Genomic DNA, 21,929 nt, shown 5'->3' on the forward strand with positions numbered 1-21,929 from the left:
AATATCATGCATGATCTGGTCCTTTCAATGACCTGATCTAACATGTTGTAATATCAGGCATGATCTGGTCCTTTCAACAACCTGATCTAACATGTTGTAATGTCATGCATGACCTGATCCTTTCATTGACCTGATCTAACATGTTGTAATATCATGCATGATCTGGTCCTTTCAATGACCTGATCTAACATGTTGTAATGTCGTGCATGATGTGATCCTTTCAATGACTTGATCTAACATGCTGTAATGTCATGCATGATCTGATCCTTTCAATGACATGATCTAACATGTTTTAATGTCATGCATGATCTGATCCTTTCATTGACCTGATCGAACATGTTTTAATGTCATGCATGACCTGATCTAACATGTTGTAATGTCATGCATGATCTGATCCTTTCAATGACCTGATATAACATGTTTTAATGTCATGCATGACCTGATCTAACATATTGTAATGTCATGCATGATCTGATCCTTTCAATGACCTGATCGAACATAATTAATAGTAATAATAATTGGCAATAATAATAAGGACAATAACATGACTCCCCCTGCCGCTCCCGTCGTAAGCAGGTGTACTTGTGTATGGGATTAAGCCATTTCTTTCGTGCCATGAGGTGCAGGGGGTTGCAGCGGCAGTTTCATTGGCCAGGAGGCACAATCCTGGACGGGTCATCACTCCGACACAGGATACTCGAATGGCTTATTTCCCAGAGCGGATACTCATTTTACCGACCTCAGAAGGACCCCCTGGTGGTTGAGTCAACCCACCTTGGTGTAGGTCCTGTTTCCAAACAGCTGGAAGGGCTGATTTGCATGGATAGACAAACCATAAAGAAATGTCTTGTATACATAGTCGAGGCTCGGGGAAGAGCTCGTACACTGAACAGATCAGGACGTGACAGACAAAAACAGAAACTCCAGTGACGGAAAACTGGAAATTTGGAAGGAGGAGTGTTTGGGTTTGGGGTTGAGGTGGGGAGTGGGGGTCAATGAGGGTCGAAAAATAATTGTTTTGGATTGAGGACGATCTGAGATGGTGATGAGCAGCTGTTTGAAGACCAGGAGTGAAGAATGAGATTGAAGAGGATGTGGAAGTTGATTTCATAGGCAGGGAAAATGAGGAGCAAATGAGTGGAGGTGACTAGTGATCCTGAATTACGGTAGTTTCACCAGAAGGGGGGTTGATGGTGGATTGTGTGCAGAAACCTGGGGAGGGGGGAGGGGGGGGGGTTGGGAAGACAACAAAACGGAAAGAGCAGAGGGTGCAAGACCAGAAAGGAGGCAGTGGAAGGCAGAGAGACCACCGACCTGTCTGCAATGGTGAACTTATAGGCCCATAGGCTCAGCTGCATTGTGGGAGATTCCAATGATCTTGAAGTGCCAAGCTGAGCAAGATGTGAGCCAGGGAGCCAGCCCAGAGGGGAGAGCAGTACTCTATCAAGCTCTGGATGAAGGCCTTATCAGTGGATAGGAGTTCAGATGTGCCAATAAAGCACTTTGGATGATGGAGGATGCTCAGATGGCATCTGGATGGCATCTGACAGCCACACGTTGGCTACGACATTGGGGGAAGTCAGTAATCCAATAGTGGAGTTGCCCTTGGATTCCATAGGCAGACAGTTTGTAGAGCAAAGCGGGATTCCAGACTGTATCGAAAGCAGGGGATATATATATATATATTGTTACAGATCTGGGACGACGGCTCTCCCGTTAGCAAGGGCATTAACCCCTTGTCCGTTATACTGGCCGTCGCCGATCCTGGGGGTCTGTGACGTCACTGGTGGTCAGTCACGACCAGGGTAATCGGGCCAGAGACCCCAAAAAAGACCCCCCGAATACCTGCTTACCGTGACTTCCCAACCAGCGAGGAGACAGCCCCACACGAGTCGCGATGGTAATGGACACGCCGAGCGAAGCGAGTCACGACCCAGGCCGTTAACAATGACTAACCCGATTATAGCGGTTTTAATCTTGCCACGTAGACCAATGGAAAGAAAAGACTAAAGCAACTGGATGAAGATGAAACCAAAGCTCGGAGAAAGAGCACACATTTATTATAACAACCACCAGAGGAAAAGAAAGATCAAAGCTGTACAAAGGTAGAAGGATGTAAAAAGAACACAGGGCAGCCTTATCTATACAGTCTTACTTATACCCAGGACAGAACAAACAAAGACAGACTCACACGGGGATGATGACAGGAATGGCAGGAGAAGGTCCGTTCAGCTGGCAAAGGCGGCCGGTTCGGCTCGTTCAGCCGTCGAGGTTCCGTTCCGACCTCACGCCGTTGGTTTGGAGCGAACCCGACAACCGCTGGAACAGATATTTCCGCGTCGACGCCACGACCCTCTCTCTCTCTGTCAGTAATTATGGTATTTCCTCTCTCAGGCAAGGCACGATCTCTCGCGTCAGGCAACCTTCTTTTGCTGCGCACTCTTCGCCTCTGCTGGTCTCAACGGCTCGTCTCCTCCCATCTCTTTTTGTGCGACCCTCGAACGCATATATTAAGCGGGGCCGTGACACGCCCTCGGCCGTTTGTGTCCTGCCCCCGTGCTCTGTTTGTAGCCTTATTTGGTAACGGAGCTGAACAGCTCCGCCCTTGTGGCGAGCCACGGTCACGCCTCTTCTCGGCGACCCCGCCTTCTTGTCCAATACAGAGCACGGAGCACATGTTCAAAATGGCGGCGAACGCAGCTTTCAAACCAAGGCCAGTTGAGAGGGCGCGCACCCCACGCTTGTCGAGCTGCTTTGCAGAGAGATAGAGAGTTTGCTGGGGTATGGAGTTATTGAAGGGGAGCTATCCTTATTTGTTAATGCAACGTAGTGTCAATCTAGTGGACACAGAGCCTTAAACTACATAGAATACGAAATAACTATTTAGAAGGGTATATGGTGGCCTACGTGCTTGCGATGGATTAACTAGGGGGACGACCTTTGACCTTTACACACAAAGCTGAGTTATTTACAAGAATTACTACATTTACACAGGGTGATATTTACAACAATTACAGGATTCTCAAATCCGCAACAATATATATATATATAAAGAAAGAATGAGAGAGAACACGAGAGAACCTCATCTGAGTGCCTCCATCCATTGTTGGTTGAGGAGAAGCAGCACGTCCAAGGTGGAGTGACTTGTTCTAAAATCAAATTGATAATCTGAGATGAGACCTTTGAAGAAAAGGAAGAATTTGTGAACAACTGCAATGATGGATTCCATGACGTTGCTGATGATTGGAAGTACGCTGATAGGTCTGTAAGGTAGGGGATATATTATTGTACCTTTTTATCTAATGCAAATTTCCAATCAGATGGAGGATGACCGAGGGTAAATGATAGGATGAAAATGGCAGAAAGAGGATGTACAAGAGCAGTCGAGCAGGTTTTTAGGACACGTGAGCTGAAGCCATCCGGTCCAGTAGCAGAGTCAGAGTCGAGCGTTGAAAGAAACTTCTCCAACTTTTCAGGTGTAAAATACACAAGAGTCCAGGAGCAGTATGACCAGCAATGGATGGGTACCGAGAGTGAGGGGTTGGGGACACAATATGTGGACGTAAGCACAGAATTGAGGCATTCCGCCTTCTCATGAGTGAAGTCGGCTGAGATGCCATTTTAAGTGAGAGAAAAGATAGAAGGAAGCATACTCTGGAGACAGACTTAACAGGGTACCACCAGGTTGTTAGAGGAGGGAGGGAAGTTTGAAAGTTCAATCTGGAGGTTGGACAGATATTGTTTTCTGGCTTTCCTGAGAGTGGACACACACTTGTTGTGGGCATTATGGATTGATATGATATTGCCGTCGCCTGGGGTTGCTTTCCAGGAAGAGAAGGCAAGTTGTTTCAAACTAAATTCAAAGCAACTGTCTCACCACAGCAGTCATTCCACCATGGGCAGGAAGAAGGGGAGGACAATTGAAGATGAGATGGGATGAATCTGTGCATGGAGAGATAGAGAGAGAGCAGGATTCTGTGGAAGAATTCTAAGGCTAAGTTAGCATCAGGGGTAGTAGATATGGGAGACGAGTCCTGAAGAGAGATGGCCGCTTGTAGTCCCTGCCAATTTGCCTGAACGAACTTCCAGACTCGCCACCATTGAGGCAGCTCTCTGATAATAGCAAGAGAGATGTTAACTTTCACAAGCATGTGATCAGATGATCCAATTGGAGCAGAGAAAGAGCAGGAAACATTTGTGGTAGAATTTATCATCACCAAGTCCAGAAGGGCAGATTTTCCAATGGGAGAAATCCAGGTTGGAAAGTTTACAGATTGAGTTAGACCCCTGTAGTCACAGAAGCCCTTTTGTTGAAGTGCCATGGCTGGTGATAGGGTTACCAACACCCAAATAATTAGCATGGAGACAATTGAAATCACCACATATGATGAAGAGAGTTGGGATGAGTGATTAAAAGTTTGTCCATGTTGTCTGAGAGAGATAGAGATGGAGTCATCACCGTTGGGAAGATGGTACCACACACAGAGAAACATGAGGTGGGAGCAGAGGGGAAGTCGCAGCCAAAGGTACTCCTGGCGGATGGGAGTGTAAAACAAGTACACAGACGGTGAGAAATTGAGTTCTTGATATAAAGTGCAACTCCGCTGGCAGAACCTATCAAATCAGTGGAGATAATAGCCAGGAAGACACATCCTATGGAAGGAACATCCTATGTGAAGAAGGATTCCGTTAAACAGATGATATCTGGTTTGTCAGCAGCGGCCTGGATTGAGACATGTCTCCAGTTGGAGCGGACATCAGATGTTTGAGGTGCACACAGTTAGGGTCAGGGGAAGGGACAGTGTGAGGATGGGGGAGATGTTGGAAGGGTGAGGGATGGGGGAGGCTGGGAGTGTGCAGGATGGGCGGGGAGAATGTGGAAGGGTGCGGGATGAGAGTGGAATGTGAGAGGGTGAGGGACGAGGGCGTAAGGTGAGAGGATGCAGGACGAGGGTGGAACGTGAGAGGGTGCGGCACTAGGGTGGAATGTGAAGGTGCGGGATGAGGGGGTAAGGTGGGATGGAACAGGGCAGAGAGCTGTGAAGGTGCACATTGATGGGGGAAAGGGAAGGAAGGGGGGTAGGGCTGGCAGGGTGTAGTCTGGGCACAGGTGCCAGAGGGGATGTGAGAGGGTGCTGGACAAGGGAAAAGAGGGAACATGAAGCTTTGAGGGGTGATGGTGATGCAGAAAGAGGAGACATGAAGTGGAGGGATGCTGAAGATGGGGATACATCGGGGTGAGTTATAAGTACCCAGGATTGTAGGAGATGTGGGGGATGGTACTGACACAGACTGGTTTGATAGCATTAAAGAAAGAATGTAAAGGAATTTGATTGTTGTGCATAGATAAACTCTGTAAATTGGTTTTCTCAAGATTCCCAAATTGGACAAATGGAGACAAAGCTCATGGGATGGGTGGAAATAATTTTTGTTGAAAATTGGTGTTGTAGGTGCAGGAGGATGGTTGATCGACCAAGCGCTTAGATGAGAGACAGTGTTGGGAAAAAATTCCTTGTGAAGAAGAAGAGGAATAGACCGTGATGAAGAAGAACACAGGTACTCATGATGGGGAAAAAAGGAAAGTGAAGCATTTTAAAATGTTTTTAAAAGTTTTTAAAGGGGAAAGGAAGAAGTGTTTCATTCGTTGAAGATTCATTCTGGAGACATTGAGAAAAGGGAGGGATAAAGAATGAAATACAGGGAATACAGGCAGAATGAAATACAGGGAATACAGGCAGAAGGAAATACAGGGAATACAGGCAGAAGGAAATACAGGGAATACAGGCAGAATGAAATACAGGGAATACAGGCAGAAGGAAATACAGGGAATACAGGCAGAAGGAAATACAGGGAATACAGGCAGAAGGAAATACAGGGAATACAGGCAGAAGGAAATACAGTGAATACAGGCAGAAGGAAATACAGGCAGAATGAAATACAGGGAATACAGGCAGAAGGAAATACAGGGAATACAGGCAGAATGAAATACAGGTAATACAGGCAGAAGGAAATACAGGGAATACAGGCAGAAGGAAATACAGGGAATACAGGCAGAAGGAAATACAGGGAATACAGGCAGAATGAAATACAGGGAATACAGGCAGAATGAAATACAGGGAATACAGGCAGAAGGAAATACAGGGAATACAGGCAGAAGGAAATACAGGGAATACAGGCAGAAGGAAATACAGGGAATACAGGCAGAAGGAAATACAGGGAATACAGGCAGAATGAAATACAGGGAATACAGGCAGAAGGAAATACAGGGAATACAGGCAGAATGAAATACAGGGGATACAGGCAGAATGAAATACAGGGAAAACAGGCAGAATGAAATACAGGGAATACAGGCAGAAGGAAATACAGGGAATACAGGCAGAATGAAATACAGGGAATACAGGCAGAAGGAAATACAGGGAATACAGGCAGAAGGAAATACAGGGAATACAGGCAGAATGAAATACAGGGAATACAGGCAGAAGGAAATGCAGGGAATACAGGCAGAAGGAAATGCAGGGAATACAGGCAGAAGGAAATACAGGGAATACAGGCAGAATGAAATACAGGGAATACAGGCAGAATGAAATACAGGGAATACAGGCAGAAGGAAATACAGGGAATACAGGCAGAAGGAAATACAGGGAATACAGGCAGAAGGAAATACAGGGAATACAGGCAGAAGGAAATACAGGGAATACAGGCAGAAGGAAATACAGGGAATACAGGCAGAATGAAATACAGGGAATACAGGCAGAATGAAATACAGGCAGAAGGAAATACAGGGAATACAGGCAGAAGGAAATACAGGGAATACAGGCAGAAGGAAATACAGGGAATACAGGCAGAAGGAAATACAGGGAATACAGGCAGAAGGAAATACAGGGAATACAGGCAGAAGGAAATACAGGGAATACAGGCAGAAGGAAATACAGGGAATACAGGCAGAAGGAAATACAGGGAATACAGGCAGAATGAAATACAGGGAATACAGGCAGAAGGAAATACAGGAAATACAGGCAGAATGAAATACAGGGAATACAGACAGAAGGAAATACAGGGAATACAGGCAGAAGGAAATACAGGGAATACAGGCAGAAGGAAATACAGGGAATACAGGCAGAAGGAAATACAGGGAATACAGGCAGAAGGAAATACAGGAAATACAGGCAGAATGAAATACAGGGAATACAGGCAGAAGGAAATACAGGGAATACAGGCAGAATGAAATACAGGGAATACAGACAGAAGGAAATACAGGGAATACAGGCAGAAGGAAATACAGGGAATACAGGCAGAAGGAAATACAGGGAATACAGGGAATACAGGCAGAAGGAAATACAGGGAACACAGGCAGAAGGAAATACAGGGAATACAGGCAGAAGGAAATACAGGGAATACAGGCAGAAGGAAATACAGGGAATACAGGCAGAAGGAAATACAGGGAATACAGGCAGAAGGAAATACAGGGAATACAGGCAGAAGGAAATACAGGGAATACAGGCAGAAGGAAATACAGGAAATACAGGCAGAATGAAATACAGGGAATACAGGCAGAAGGAAATACAGGGAATACAGGCAGAAGGAAATACAGGGAATACAGGCAGAATGGAATACAGGGAATACAGGCAGAAGGAAATACAGGGAATACAGACAGAAGGAAATACAGGGAATACAGGCAGAAGGAAATACAGGGAATACAGACAGAAGGAAATACAGGGAATACAGACAGAAGGAAATACAGGGAATACAGGCAGAAGGAAATACAGGGAATACAGACAGAAGGAAATACAGGGAATACAGGCAGAAGGAAATACAGGGAATACAGGCAGAAGGAAATACAGGAAATACAGGCAGAATGAAATACAGGGAATGCAGGCAGAAGGAAATACAGGAAATACAGGCAGAATGAAATACAGGGAATACAGGCAGAAGGAAATACAGGGAATACAGGCAGAAGGAAATACAGGGAATACAGACAGAAGGAAATACAGGGAATACAGGCAGAAGGAAATACAGGAAATACAGGCAGAATGAAATACAGGGAATACAGGCAGAAGGAAATACAGGGAATACAGGCAGAAGGAAATACAGGAAATACAGGCAGAATGAAATACAGGGAATACAGGCAGAAGGAAATATAGGGAATACAGGCAGAAGGAAATACAGGGAATACAGACAGAAGGAAATACAGGGAATACAGGCAGAAGGAAATACAGGGAATACAGGCAGAATGAAATACATGGAATACAGGCAGAAGGAAATACAGGAAATACAGGCAGAATGAAATACAGGGAATACAGGCAGAAGGAAATACAGGAAATACAGGCAGAATGAAATACAGGGAATACAGGCAGAAGGAAATACAGGAAATACAGGCAGAATGAAATACAGGGAATACAGGCAGAAGGAAATACAGGGAATACAGGCAGAAGGAAATACAGGAAATACAGGCAGAATGAAATACAGGGAATACAGGCAGAAGGAAATACAGGGAATACAGGCAGAAGGAAATACAGGGAATACAGACAGAAGGAAATACAGGGAATACAGGCAGAAGGAAATACAGGAAATACAGGCAGAAGGAAATACAGGGAATACAGGCAGAAGGAAATACAGGGAATACAGACAGAAGGAAATACAGGAAATACAGACAGAAGGAAACACAGGGAATACAGACAGAAGGAAATACAGGGAATACAGACAGAAGGAAATACAGGGAATACAGGCAGAAGGAAATACAGGAAATACAGACAGAAGGAAATACAGGGAATACAGACAGAAGGAAATACAGGGAATACAGGCAGAAGGAAATACAGGAAATACAGACAGAAGGAAATACAGGGAATACAGACAGAAGGAAATACAGGAAATACAGACAGAAGGAAATACAGGGAATACAGACAGAAGGAAATACAGGGAATACAGGCAGAAGGAAATACAGGAAATACAGACAGAAGGAAATACAGGGAATACAGGCAGAAGGAAATACAGTGAATACAGGCAGAAGGAAATACAGTGAATACAGGCAGAAGGAAATACAGGAAATACAGACAGAAGGAAATACAGGAAATACAGACAGAAGGAAATACAGGGAATACAGGCAGAAGGAAATACAGTGAATACAGGCAGAAGGAAATACAGGGAATACAGACAGAAGGAAATACAGGGAATACAGACAGAAGGAAATACAGGAAATACAGGCAGAAGGAAATACAGGGAATACAGACAGAAGGAAATACAGGGAATACAGGCAGAAGGAAATACAGGGAATACAGGCAGAAGGAAATACAGGGAATACAGGCAGAAGGAAATACAGGGAATACAGGCAGAAGGAAATACAGGGAATACAGACAGAAGGAAATACAGGGAATACAGACAGAAGGAAATACAGGGAATACAGGCAGAATGAAATACAGGGAATACAGGCAGAATGAAATACAGGGAATACAGGGAATACAGGCAGAAGGAAATACAGGGAATACAGGCAGAAGGAAATACAGGAAATACAGACAGTAGGAAATACAGGGAATACAGACAGAAGGAAATACAGGGAATACAGGCAGAAGGAAATACAGGAAATACAGACAGAAGGAAATACAGGGAATACAGACAGAAGGAAATACAGGGAATACAGGCAGAAGGAAATACAGGGAATACAGGCAGAAGGAAATACAGGAAATACAGGGAATACAGGCAGAAGGAAATACAGGGAATACAGGCAGAAGGAAATACAGGAAATACAGACAGAAGGAAATACAGGGAATACAGACAGAAGGAAATACAGGGAATACAGGCAGAAGGAAATACAGGAAATACAGACAGAAGGAAATACAGGGAATACAGACAGAAGGAAATACAGGGAATACAGGCAGAAGGAAATACAGGAAATACAGACAGAAGGAAATACAGGGAATACAGACAGAAGGAAATACAGGGAATACAGACAGAAGGAAATACAGGAAATACAGACAGAAGGAAATACAGGGAATACAGACAGAAGGAAATACAGGGAATACAGGCAGAATGAAATACAGGGAATACAGGGAATACAGGCAGAAGGAAATACAGGGAATACAGGCAGAGGGAAATACAGGAAATACAGACAGAAGGAAATACAGGGAATACAGACAGAAGGAAATACAGGGAATACAGGCAGAAGGAAATACAGGAAATACAGACAGAAGGAAATACAGGGAATACAGACAGAAGGAAATACAGGGAATACAGGCAGAAGGAAATACAGGGAATACAGGCAGAAGGAAATACAGGAAATACAGGGAATACAGGCAGAAGGAAATACAGGGAATACAGGCAGAAGGAAATACAGGGAATACAGGCAGAAGGAAATACAGGGAATACAGGCAGAAGGAAATACAGGGAATACAGGCAGAAGGAAATACAGGGAATACAGGCAGAAGGAAATACAGGGAATACAGACAGAAGGAAATACAGGGAATACAGACAGAAGGAAATACAGGGAATACAGGCAGAAGGAAATACAGGGAATACAGGGAATACAGGCAGAAGGAAATACAGGGAATACAGGCAGAAGGAAATACAGGAAATACAGACAGAAGGAAATACAGGGAATACAGACAGAAGGAAATACAGGGAATACAGGCAGAAGGAAATACAGGAAATACAGACAGAAGGAAATACAGGGAATACAGGGAATACAGGCAGAAGGAAATACAGGAAATACAGGCAGAAGGAAATACAGGGAATACAGGCAGAAGGAAATACAGGAAATACAGACAGAAGGAAATACAGGGAATACAGGGAACACAGACAGAAGGAAATACAGGAAATACAGGGAATACAGGCAGAAGGAAATACAGGGAATACAGGCAGAAGGAAATACAGGGAATACAGGCAGAAGGAAATACAGGGAATACAGGCAGAAGGAAATACAGGGAATACAGGCAGAAGGAAATACAGGGAATACAGACAGAAGGAAATACAGGGAATACAGACAGAAGGAAATACAGGGAATACAGGCAGAATGAAATACAGGGAATACAGGGAATACAGGCAGAAGGAAATACAGGGAATACAGGCAGAAGGAAATACAGGAAATACAGACAGAAGGAAATACAGGGAATACAGACAGAAGGAAATACAGGGAATACAGGCAGAAGGAAATACAGGAAATACAGACAGAAGGAAATACAGGGAATACAGACAGAAGGAAATACAGGGAATACAGGCAGAAGGAAATACAGGGAATACAGGCAGAAGGAAATACAGGAAATACAGGGAATACAGGCAGAAGGAAATACAGGGAATACAGGCAGAAGGAAATACAGGAAATACAGACAGAAGGAAATACAGGGAATACAGACAGAAGGAAATACAGGGAATACAGGCAGAAGGAAATACAGGAAATACAGACAGAAGGAAATACAGGGAATACAGACAGAAGGAAATACAGGGAATACAGGCAGAAGGAAATACAGGAAATACAGACAGAAGGAAATACAGGGAATACAGACAGAAGGAAATACAGGGAATACAGACAGAAGGAAATACAGGAAATACAGACAGAAGGAAATACAGGGAATACAGACAGAAGGAAATACAGGGAATACAGGCAGAATGAAATACAGGGAATACAGGGAATACAGGCAGAAGGAAATACAGGGAATACAGGCAGAGGGAAATACAGGAAATACAGACAGAAGGAAATACAGGGAATACAGACAGAAGGAAATACAGGGAATACAGGCAGAAGGAAATACAGGAAATACAGACAGAAGGAAATACAGGGAATACAGACAGAAGGAAATACAGGGAATACAGGCAGAAGGAAATACAGGGAATACAGGCAGAAGGAAATACAGGAAATACAGGGAATACAGGCAGAAGGAAATACAGGGAATACAGGCAGAAGGAAATACAGGAAATACAGACAGAAGGAAATACAGGGAATACAGACAGAAGGAAATACAGGGAATACAGGCAGAAGGAAATACAGGAAATACAGACAGAAGGAAATACAGGGAATACAGACAGAAGGAAATACAGGGAATACAGGCAGAAGGAAATACAGGGAATACAGACAGAAGGAAATACAGGGAATACAGGCAGAAGGAAATACAGGAAATACAGACAGAAGGAAATACAGGGAATACAGGCAGAAGGAAATACAGGGAATACAGGCAGAAGGAAATACAGGAAATACAGACAGAAGGAAATACAGGGAATACAGGCAGAAGGAAATACAGGAAATACAGACAGAAGGAAATACAGGGAATACAGGCAGAAGGAAATACAGGGAATACAGACAGAAGGAAATACAGGAAATACAGGCAGAAGGAAATACAGGGAATACAGACAGAAGGAAATACAGGGAATACAGGCAGAAGGAAATACAGGGAATACAGGCAGAAGGAAATACAGGGAATACAGGCAGAAGGAAATACAGGGAATACAGGCAGAAGGAAATACAGGGAATACAGACAGAAGGAAATACAGGGAATACAGACAGAAGGAAATACAGGGAATACAGGCAGAATGAAATACAGGGAATACAGGGAATACAGGCAGAAGGAAATACAGGGAATACAGGCAGAAGGAAATACAGGAAATACAGACAGAAGGAAATACAGGGAATACAGACAGAAGGAAATACAGGGAATACAGGCAGAAGGAAATACAGGAAATACAGACAGAAGGAAATACAGGGAATACAGACAGAAGGAAATACAGGGAATACAGGCAGAAGGAAATACAGGGAATACAGGCAGAAGGAAATACAGGAAATACAGGGAATACAGGGAATACAGGCAGAAGGAAATACAGGAAATACAGGGAATACAGGCAGAAGGAAATACAGGAAATACAGGGAATACAGGCAGAAGGAAATACAGGAAATACAGACAGAAGGAAATACAGGGAATACAGACAGAAGGAAATACAGGGAATACAGACAGAAGGAAATACAGGGAATACAAACAGAAGGAAATACAGGGAATACAGGCAGAAGGAAATACAGGGAATACAGGCAGAAGGAAATACAGGGAATACAGGCAGAAGGAAATACAGGGAATACAGGCAGAAGGAAATACAGGCAGAAGGAAATACAGGGAATACAGGCAGAAGGAAATACAGGGAATACAGACAGAAGGAAATACAGGGAATACAGGCAGAAGGAAATACAGGGAATACAGACAGAAGGAAATACAGGGAATACAGGCAGAAGGAAATACAGGGAATACAGGCAGAAGGAAATACAGGGAATACAGGCAGAAGGAAATACAGGGAATACAGGCAGAAGGAAATACAGGGAATACAGGCAGAAGGAAATACAGGGAATACAGGCAGAAGGAAATACAGGGAATACAGGCAGAAGGAAATACAGGCAGAAGGAAATACAGGGAATACAGGCAGAAGGAAATACAGGGAATACAGGCAGAAGGAAATACAGGCAGAAGGAAATACAGGGAATACAGACAGAAGGAAATACAGGAAGATTGAGATCATGTTTTGGAGTGAAAATGAAAGTTTTTTGTGAGGGAGGGGGAAGGACAATACTTGGGGTAAAATAAGTGGAACGAGGAACATGACGTCAAACGGAGACTATTTGTACGCCGACTATCCTAGAAGTAGGCCTTGAGTAACATGAAAACGAATTTGCCAATACAGTACAACAAGGTACGATTTAACACGGAAAACTGGATGAAAACGCTTACAGCATCACAGGGACAAAAACACAACAGGAAAACACGACAGATCCAGTTCGGAAAACATTGCTTAGGTGAGGTGGAAGGAGCAGGTGCAAATTCAACCTCCACGTGGAGAAAACCCTGAACCGGAAGTGGTTCTTTGTGTTTTTTTCTGATTATCTTAGTTGATCAGTAAAAATACAGCTGCGGCCTATCACATGAATATGGCACTGTTTAATATTGAATTAATTAAAGTGCATGGTAGTACTGAAATCATTGGCAGATCGATATGCAATCAAATACGACATGATCCTGGATCCTGGATCCTAAAGGAAGCTATCTTCTGAAATAAGGACTGGAAACCGCCTCGAATGGCACACTGTTGATGAAAGTGGAGGAAGTCAGGCAGGCAGGAGTGGAGGGAGCCGCAGATACCATTTGGAGAACGTTTGATACTACAACATAGGATGTAATTTGTCCTTCAATTGATCACTTTGACTTATTTCTCTTCCTGCGTATAAGTTCATTGTAGGGGAGGATGGTACGTGCGGCCTTGTCTACGAGAGGGCCCAGGCTGAGGGATTTCCCATCATGCGCATCGCTGACCACACCTTCAACTTCTGGTGAGCACTGACTGTTTACCTGCACCACCGAGGGTCAACAGTGGTTATGTTTTCACCCGTGTGTGTTTGTATGTGAACAGGGTATCTCGAAATGTTGTCGGCGGATTCGGGTGAAATTTGGTGTTCCGTGGTTGGGTTTTCGACGAGAACGAATCGATTCGATTTTGCTGGAGATCCGGATCTAAAAAATGTTTCAATGATTTTTCACCGATGAGTGATGGGGACAAAAATGGAACCTCGCATGATATCTCAGAAAGTTATGGAGGAGTTATGACAAATCGAGGTGGAAGAGTTGGTTCGACGACGAGAGGAAGTCGATTCGATTTTGGTTGAGGTCCGGATCCAGATTCGACCTATCGGTGGGATACAAGATGTAAACCGTTCAACCTGGCGGAGGTAGGTGTGCGCTCTACCGACTGCAGCTCTAGTTGTGTGTGTGATCTTGAGGTTAAATAAGGGCACTGGGGTAAAGGTATACGAAGGACAGAGCAGAGCGGTAGGGGGTCGTAGCCCAGGTTGCATAGCTAGGAGGTTCACCTGCGGCAGCGATACAGACCAGGTAAACAAGAGCTTCAGGAATGTTCAATAATCTGGGGAGGAAAAGCGTCTTTCTGGCATCGTTCCCAGGAATGTGTCAGAATGCATTCTTGGTGTCTTTATTCCTGTTACTCCTTGTCTCACCTTTGAACTCACCTCTTTCCTTGCTTTTCTTTTCCCAATGCACGTTTTTCATTCATTTCATGGAATGCTTTTCATTTTTTAAATTCCTCCACGCTTTTCCTCTTCTGTGTCGATGCTTCTGTCCTCTTTGTCTTACCCGTAGCACATTTGTCCTTGTGTCCTTTCTCGGTCAAGGATGTTCCATATTTCCTCAATCTACACTTATAAAAGCTATTTTGAAGTTTCTCTTGTTTTCCCATTGTCTTTTGTCCCAGTTTCCTGACTTCAGTATTTTGAAGTTTCCGACACCCCTTGGAATCCTTCTGACATCCCAGTTTCCTGACTGTTCTGCGTTTGCTTTTTGACAGCAATAAAATGGACGATGTGGAGCCCTGCACCACTCTGTTACCCCAGCCCAAGAAGCTTTACTTCAACATCAACTGGGAAGTGAAGAGGATGATAGATGGAGCACGCACTCACCATGACACGTGGGTATCCTAACGGATTTCTTAACACCGTCGATGTGATAAATCCGAGTTCTCTTTCCATATGGATGGGTATTCTTCTTCACAGCCAAGTCGCGGACTTGGACATCCACTGCTTTGTCTACGACAAGTTTGGGAAAGACTTTGCCAAGCACAAAGGCCTCAGCCCAGATGCCTTCATCCAGATGGCAATTCAACTGGCATACTACAGGTCAATCATTCCTCTTGACCAGGTTGATTTTGGTATTTCTTGGAAGGGTTTATGAAAATGCATCTTTAGCAAGAGAAAACTTTTTTTTAAAGAACTGAAATGTTGTAAAAACAATGTAATCCTCGTATCCTCTTTAGGATTATGGATAATGTGCAGAGATTCAGGCCTACCATAGAACACATAGGTACAAACAAAACCATGGCCACCACATGTGCACCTGTGCTCTTCCATATGAAGGTCTTCGAGCATTTGATATCCTGGTGAAGTCCCCTGAAGTATGGTTACCTGTCTGACTAATGTTCTGTTGGTGGTGTACAGGAGACACGGTGAGGTGTGCCCATCATCCGAGGAGGTAACCACAAGGTTCTTTCACCTTGGGCGGACTGACATCATCCCAGTGACGACCCAACAGTCACTTGCATTTGTTCAGGCCTTTGACAGCGATGACATTTCGGTATATGCATATGTATATATGTATACTCGTATATATATATATTTGATGCCCAATTCTGACTTTGTGCCTTTCGTTCACATGATTTATCCTCAATCGGCACCACACGTGTTCCTTATGAGTACCTCGACTCATGTTGTTGCACTATGCCTTCCCTTGCGTCTCAGCAAACATATTTACCTCCACCATCAAACGTACATGAAGGTTATGCTTTTTTTTTTGAATACAGAATCAAGGCTCGTGTAAGACCTAACACATTGAACATGAAAACATGCACAGACACATAAAACATACAATGAAGGGAGCGGGAGACAAGACGGGGAGAGAGAGGGAAACACACAAGCACAACAACAGTCGAGAACAGGGATGTCGGCAGATCTGTGGAAGGGGTAGGGCTGGGGGAGGAGGGAGAGGTACACGGTATAAACCAAATGAACACTTCCAGGAATTTCAGGAAAGAATTTGGGGATTGGAAGAGGTGGATTTGGGGTGTTTTAACGGGGGTAGAAAAGATCAAGGTTTTGGATGGGGGACGATAAGAGATGGTGGTGAACAGCTGTTTTAAAGACCTTGAGGGAGGAGTGGGATTGAAGAGAGTGAGGGAGTTTGTTCCAGAGGTGGGGAAAAAGAGGAATGAAGGAGTGAAAGTGAGCAGAGAGTCTTGATCTTGGCAGTTTAACCATAAGAGGGTTGCTGGCAGATATTGTGCGACCTGCAGGAATATTTGGGGGACAGAGCACAGACAGAGCTGGCGGAGCAAGGCCGGAGAGGAGTCCGTAGAAGACAGAAAGACCACCAACCTGCCTGCGGTGAGTAAGTGAAAGTCCCTCAGAATCAGCTTCATCGGGGGAGATTCCGATGATTCTTAAGGCTTTGGTTTCAACCGTGTGAAGCCGAGCTAGGTGTGAGGCAGGACCACCGGCCCAGAGGGGGGAACAGTATTACATTGAGCTGCGGATGCAACCTTTGTATGTGGCGAGGAGCTCAGGTGTGCCAAGGAAGGACTTCGCACAACGGAGGATGCCCAGTCGGCGACTGGCTTTGGAGGCCAGCTTGGAAATGTAGTTTTTCCAGGAAAGATCATGGCAGATGGTCAGACTCAAAAGCTTGAGTGACAGAACTTCTTGAAGAGGATTGTTCAGAAAGTGGATGGGAGGGTTGTCCAGTCGGTCTTTTCGGAGAGACATAGTAAGAGTGTGAGATTTGTCAGAATTGAAAGACATGTTCCACTTGTTTGACCAGTCTGTGATTTTGTCCAGGTCTCCAGAGAGTGAGGAGGCTGCAGACTGCCGATCTGAGGGAAGAGGAATGGAGCGGCAGAGAGTGGAGTCATCAGCAAAGAGATAGAGAGGATTTTCCAGAGAGTCGGAGAGATCATTGATGAAGACCAGAAATAGCACAGGCCCAGAACACTACCTTGGGGAACTCCAGCCTGAATAGGTAGGGGAGATGAGAGAATTCCATTCAGGGCCACACGTTGACTGCAACCGGTGAGGAAGTCCACAAGTCATGCGTGGAGATTTCCATGGATACCATAGGAGGAGTGTTTGGTGAGCAGAGCTGGGTGCCAGACCGTATCGAAGGCACGTGATATGTCAAGGGAGACAGCTCTGATTTCCTGTTTGCCATTGAGGACCTCCATCCATTGTTGAGACAGCAGAAGCAGCATGTCCAGAGTATAGTGACCTGGTCTGAATCCAAATTGATAATCCGAGATCAAGCCTTTGGAGAAGAGGAAAGATTTCATATCAGAAGCGATGATTGACTCCATGACTTTGCTGATAATTGGGAGAAGGCTGATTGATCTGTAGTTGCAAGGATCTGTTTTTGCACCTTTTTTGTGCAAAGCGGTAATGTTTGCTGATTTCCAAGATGCTGGCAGATGACCTTGAGCAAAAGAGAGGGTGAAGAGAACAGAGAGAGGGTGAGATAGAGCGTCAGAGCAGGATTTTAGGGCCCGTGGGCTGATGCCGTCTGGTCCAGTTGCAGAATCAGTTGCGGTTTGACAGAAACTTTTTCACCTTGTGAGGAGAGAAGGACACAGCGTCCAGGAGCAGTTGGGTTCGACTGGGTGAGGTGGGTACACAGAGAGATGGGTTCGGGACACAAGATTTTGAGACAAACACAGAGTTGAAACATTTGGCTTTTTCACGTGCGGAGTCAGCTGTGTATCCATTTAAGGTAAGGGAGGGGATGGAGGGGGAACAAACACCAGAAACAGATTTGACCAGACACCACCAGGATTTGGAGGAAGGAGACATGTTTGAGAGTTCAATCTTGAGTGTGGAGAGATAGTGCTTCCTGGCACTCCTGAGGGTAGACACACACACTTGTTCCGAGCTTGGTGGAAGGAACTGTGGTGCTGAGGTGTGTGCTCTATACCGAGTATCACATTCTAGTCTTTCAATTACTTTCACTCTTTCTCGTTCATTTTAAAGTTTGTTTCATCTTCATCACTTGCATGCACAACAATAAATTCCTACCATTCATAAAGTGTGTACTCAACATATATATATATATATATATATATATACATACACACACACATACAGTCATGTGAAAAAGTAAGTACACCCCATGTAAAGTTTTGACTTTTTCAACATATTTCAACATTCAGCTATTTGATCTTCATTTCAACAATATTGATAGATAAAGGTGATAAAATATAACAAATATCATGAAACATTTACATTTTGTAGTCCATTGTATAATTTAAATAATCATAAATGCAAATTTCGCAAGTGGAAAAAGTAAGTACACCCTTGGCTCCAATAGGTGGTATTGCCGCCTTTGGCAGAAACACCCTCAAGTAGGCGTTTCTTATAACTATCTACCAGTCTCTGACACCGACTGGGATAAATTTTTGCCCACTCCTCCATGCAGAATTCTTTCAGCTGTGCGGTGTTTGAGGGGTTTCTTGCATCCACAGCTCGTTTCATATCCCCCCACAACATCTCGATGGGATTTAGATCCGGGCTTTGACTTGGCCATTCCAGAACCCTCCATTTCTTTCTTTTCAGCCATTCCTTGGTGGATTTAGTGGTATGTTTAGGGTCATTGTCATGTTGCAAGGTCCACCTTCGGTTGAGCTTCAACTCTCCGACAGATGGCCTCACATTATCCTCAAGCACCCTCTGGTACAATGAAGAATTCATAGTGGATTCTGTGATGGTGAGCTGCCCAGGCCCTGATGCAGCAAAGCTGCCCCAAACCATAATATTTCCACCACCATGCTTTACAGTTGGTATCAGGTTCTTGTGGTCAAATGCTGTCTTTGGTTTTCGCCAAACATGTCTTCTGGTACTGTGGCCAAATAGCTCTACCTTTGACTCACCTGTCCAGAGCACATTGTTCCAGAAGTGCTGGTCTTTGCCTAGGTGTTCATTGGCAAACTTTAGGCTTGCCCTGATGTTCTTTCTGGACAGCAAATGTTTCCTCCTGGCACACCTCCCATGTAGATCAAATTTGTGCAGCCTCTTTCTAATGGTAGACTCGTGCACTTTGACATCAACAGTGGCAAGAGCTACCTGTAGGTCCCGTGATGACATTCTGGGGTTCTTAGAGACTTCTTTCAGCATCTTGCGGATTGTTCTCCGGCTGAACTTGCTGGGGCGGCCTGGTCTGAACAAGTTGGCAGTTGTTTGGAATCTTCTCCACTTGTAGATGATCTTCCGGACAGTCGAATGATTGATTTCAAATTGTTTGGAGATCTTTTTAAATCCCTACCCAGACTAGTAGGCATCGATAACCTTCTTTCTGAAGGCCTCAGACAGCTCTTTTGATCTCGGCATGGTGACGCCGCACACTTCAACAACAAAGAGCAAACCAAACTAAATGTCTGAAGTTTAAATAAGACATGTTCCTCCAAGATCCTCTCTAACAATGTTCTAATCATTTGCACCTGAGCTGGTGCACCTCATTCTAATTTTAGGTATTTGAAGTAGTGATAAATGTATGGGTGTACTTACTTTTTCCACATGCGAAATTTGCATTTATGTTTATTTAAATTATACAATGGACTACAAAATGTAAATGTTTCATGATATTTGTTATATTATATCACCTTTATCTATCAATGTTGTTGAAATGAAGATCAAATAGCTGTATGTTGAAATATGTTGAAAAAGTCAAAACTTTACAAGGGGTGCACTTACTTTTTCATGTGACTGTATACATTTATTTATATTTACAGGTAGTTTGGGCAATGACATCTCCATCATGTGCTTTGCAGGTGCAGGTGAAGCAGCAGCTAATGAAAGAGGCAGTAGATAAACACCGAATGAGCACAGAGTGGGTAAGAAGACTGAGAATTGCATCATTCATGATTGCTGGAAGCTTGTGTATGCACTCCTTTATTCTTATTTGGATTACCTGCTGTACTTTCTTGTGAAAGGAGGCAATGATGTGTTGCACCCTTGGGAAAAATTCAAATTCCAGCATTAGCTGTGCTGGTAAGGCAGTGGCAAACCATGCACATACACAGAAACACACACACACACACACACACACACACACACACACACAAACACACCCCCCCCACACACACACACACAGAAACACACACACACACACACACAAAAACATACACACACAGAAACACACACACACACACACACACACAGAAACATCCATACACACAGAAACACACAGAAGCATACACACACACACACACACACACACACACACACACACACACACACACACACACACACACACACACACACACACACACACACACACACACACACACACACACAGAAACACACACACAGACAGAAACACACACACACATATACATACATACATACACACACAGAAACATACATACACATACACACACACACACACACACATGTTGTGGTGAAATAGCATAAGAACACCTGTGTTGTGGTGAAATAGCATAAGAACACCTGTGTTGTGGTGAAACAGCATAAGAACACCTGTGTTGTGGTGAAACAGCATAAGAACACCTGTGTTGTGCTCTTGCAGGCATTGAATGGTCAGGCAGTGGACCGGCACCTCATGGGCCTCAAATTGCAAGCTATTGAAGACCAATACAACATCCCGGAATTTTTCATGGATACATCATATGCTCTCGCCACTCACTACACACTCTCCACCATCCAGGTAAGCCTTCTTCGGTGGTGCTTGTAGATTTGTGGTCTTTTGCTCTTGTACCTTGAACAAAGTTCCTCTTTGCATCAGGTACTGCAACATCAACTCTGTCCATCGGAGCTTTTGTTTCATTTTAACCACCGCCTCGCAAGGCCTCTGTGCAGCCATTAGGGAAACCAGAGCAAAATTCCACTAGAAATCCGAGAGCAAAATCTGGGCACGGCAAAAATGAATGAAAGAACGATTCACGAGATTACACAGGTAACGAGCAACCTTTTTTTTTTCCCCTTCAATATTGTCGTGCGACTGCCTTTGATTAAAATCAGGCGGTCACGGAAGCCGATCGCAAAGGCCTTAGCTCTCGAGGCGAAAACTCAATGGCGGACTCCAAAAACAAAAGCTACACCAAAGCGCATGGGATGGAGGGGGGCACGAGACCCCTGCAGTCTTAACTGCTAAATCAATCACACAGAAACTGCCTTCAGATATATATACAGAAAATAACATGAGGGTTTATTCACAAGGAGGTGGGACAGGAAAAGCACGCGCCAGTAATAAATATCTGAATCGGGACGTCCCCACACGACAGATTTCGGATACGAGACGAGGGAATGGATGAAAGGAAAATAACACGTTGTGTAATTGTGAAATGAGGTGTGAGCTTATCTGTCCGTAGTCTTGTATTGTTTGCCATCCAACACGGCTCCGTTCGGCCCGATG

The 21,929-nt window shown here is 44.2% G+C and overlaps 1 protein-coding gene across 4 annotated transcripts in view; it reads left to right on the forward strand.

Moving 5' to 3' along the window:
- LOC137438503 (carnitine O-acetyltransferase) overlaps positions 1 to 21,929 on the forward strand; it is a 152,207-nt gene that overhangs the window by 125,711 nt on the left and 4,567 nt on the right. For all 4 annotated transcript variants that reach the window (XM_068133594.2, XM_068133596.2, XM_078766931.1 and 1 more), the window contains exons 9-14: positions 14,187 to 14,287; positions 15,316 to 15,435; positions 15,521 to 15,643; positions 15,962 to 16,097; positions 20,326 to 20,388; positions 21,084 to 21,221. In XM_068133594.2, coding sequence (XP_067989695.1) covers positions 14,187 to 14,287; positions 15,316 to 15,435; positions 15,521 to 15,643; positions 15,962 to 16,097; positions 20,326 to 20,388; positions 21,084 to 21,221 — 681 coding nt within the window. The remainder of the gene's footprint in view (positions 1 to 14,186; positions 14,288 to 15,315; positions 15,436 to 15,520; positions 15,644 to 15,961; positions 16,098 to 20,325; positions 20,389 to 21,083; positions 21,222 to 21,929) is intronic.

The sequence above is a fragment of the Myxine glutinosa genome, chromosome 13 (genome assembly GCF_964187855.1).
Source record: "Myxine glutinosa chromosome 13, kmMyxGlut1.1, whole genome shotgun sequence".
NCBI lineage: Eukaryota > Metazoa > Chordata > Myxini > Myxiniformes > Myxinidae > Myxine > Myxine glutinosa.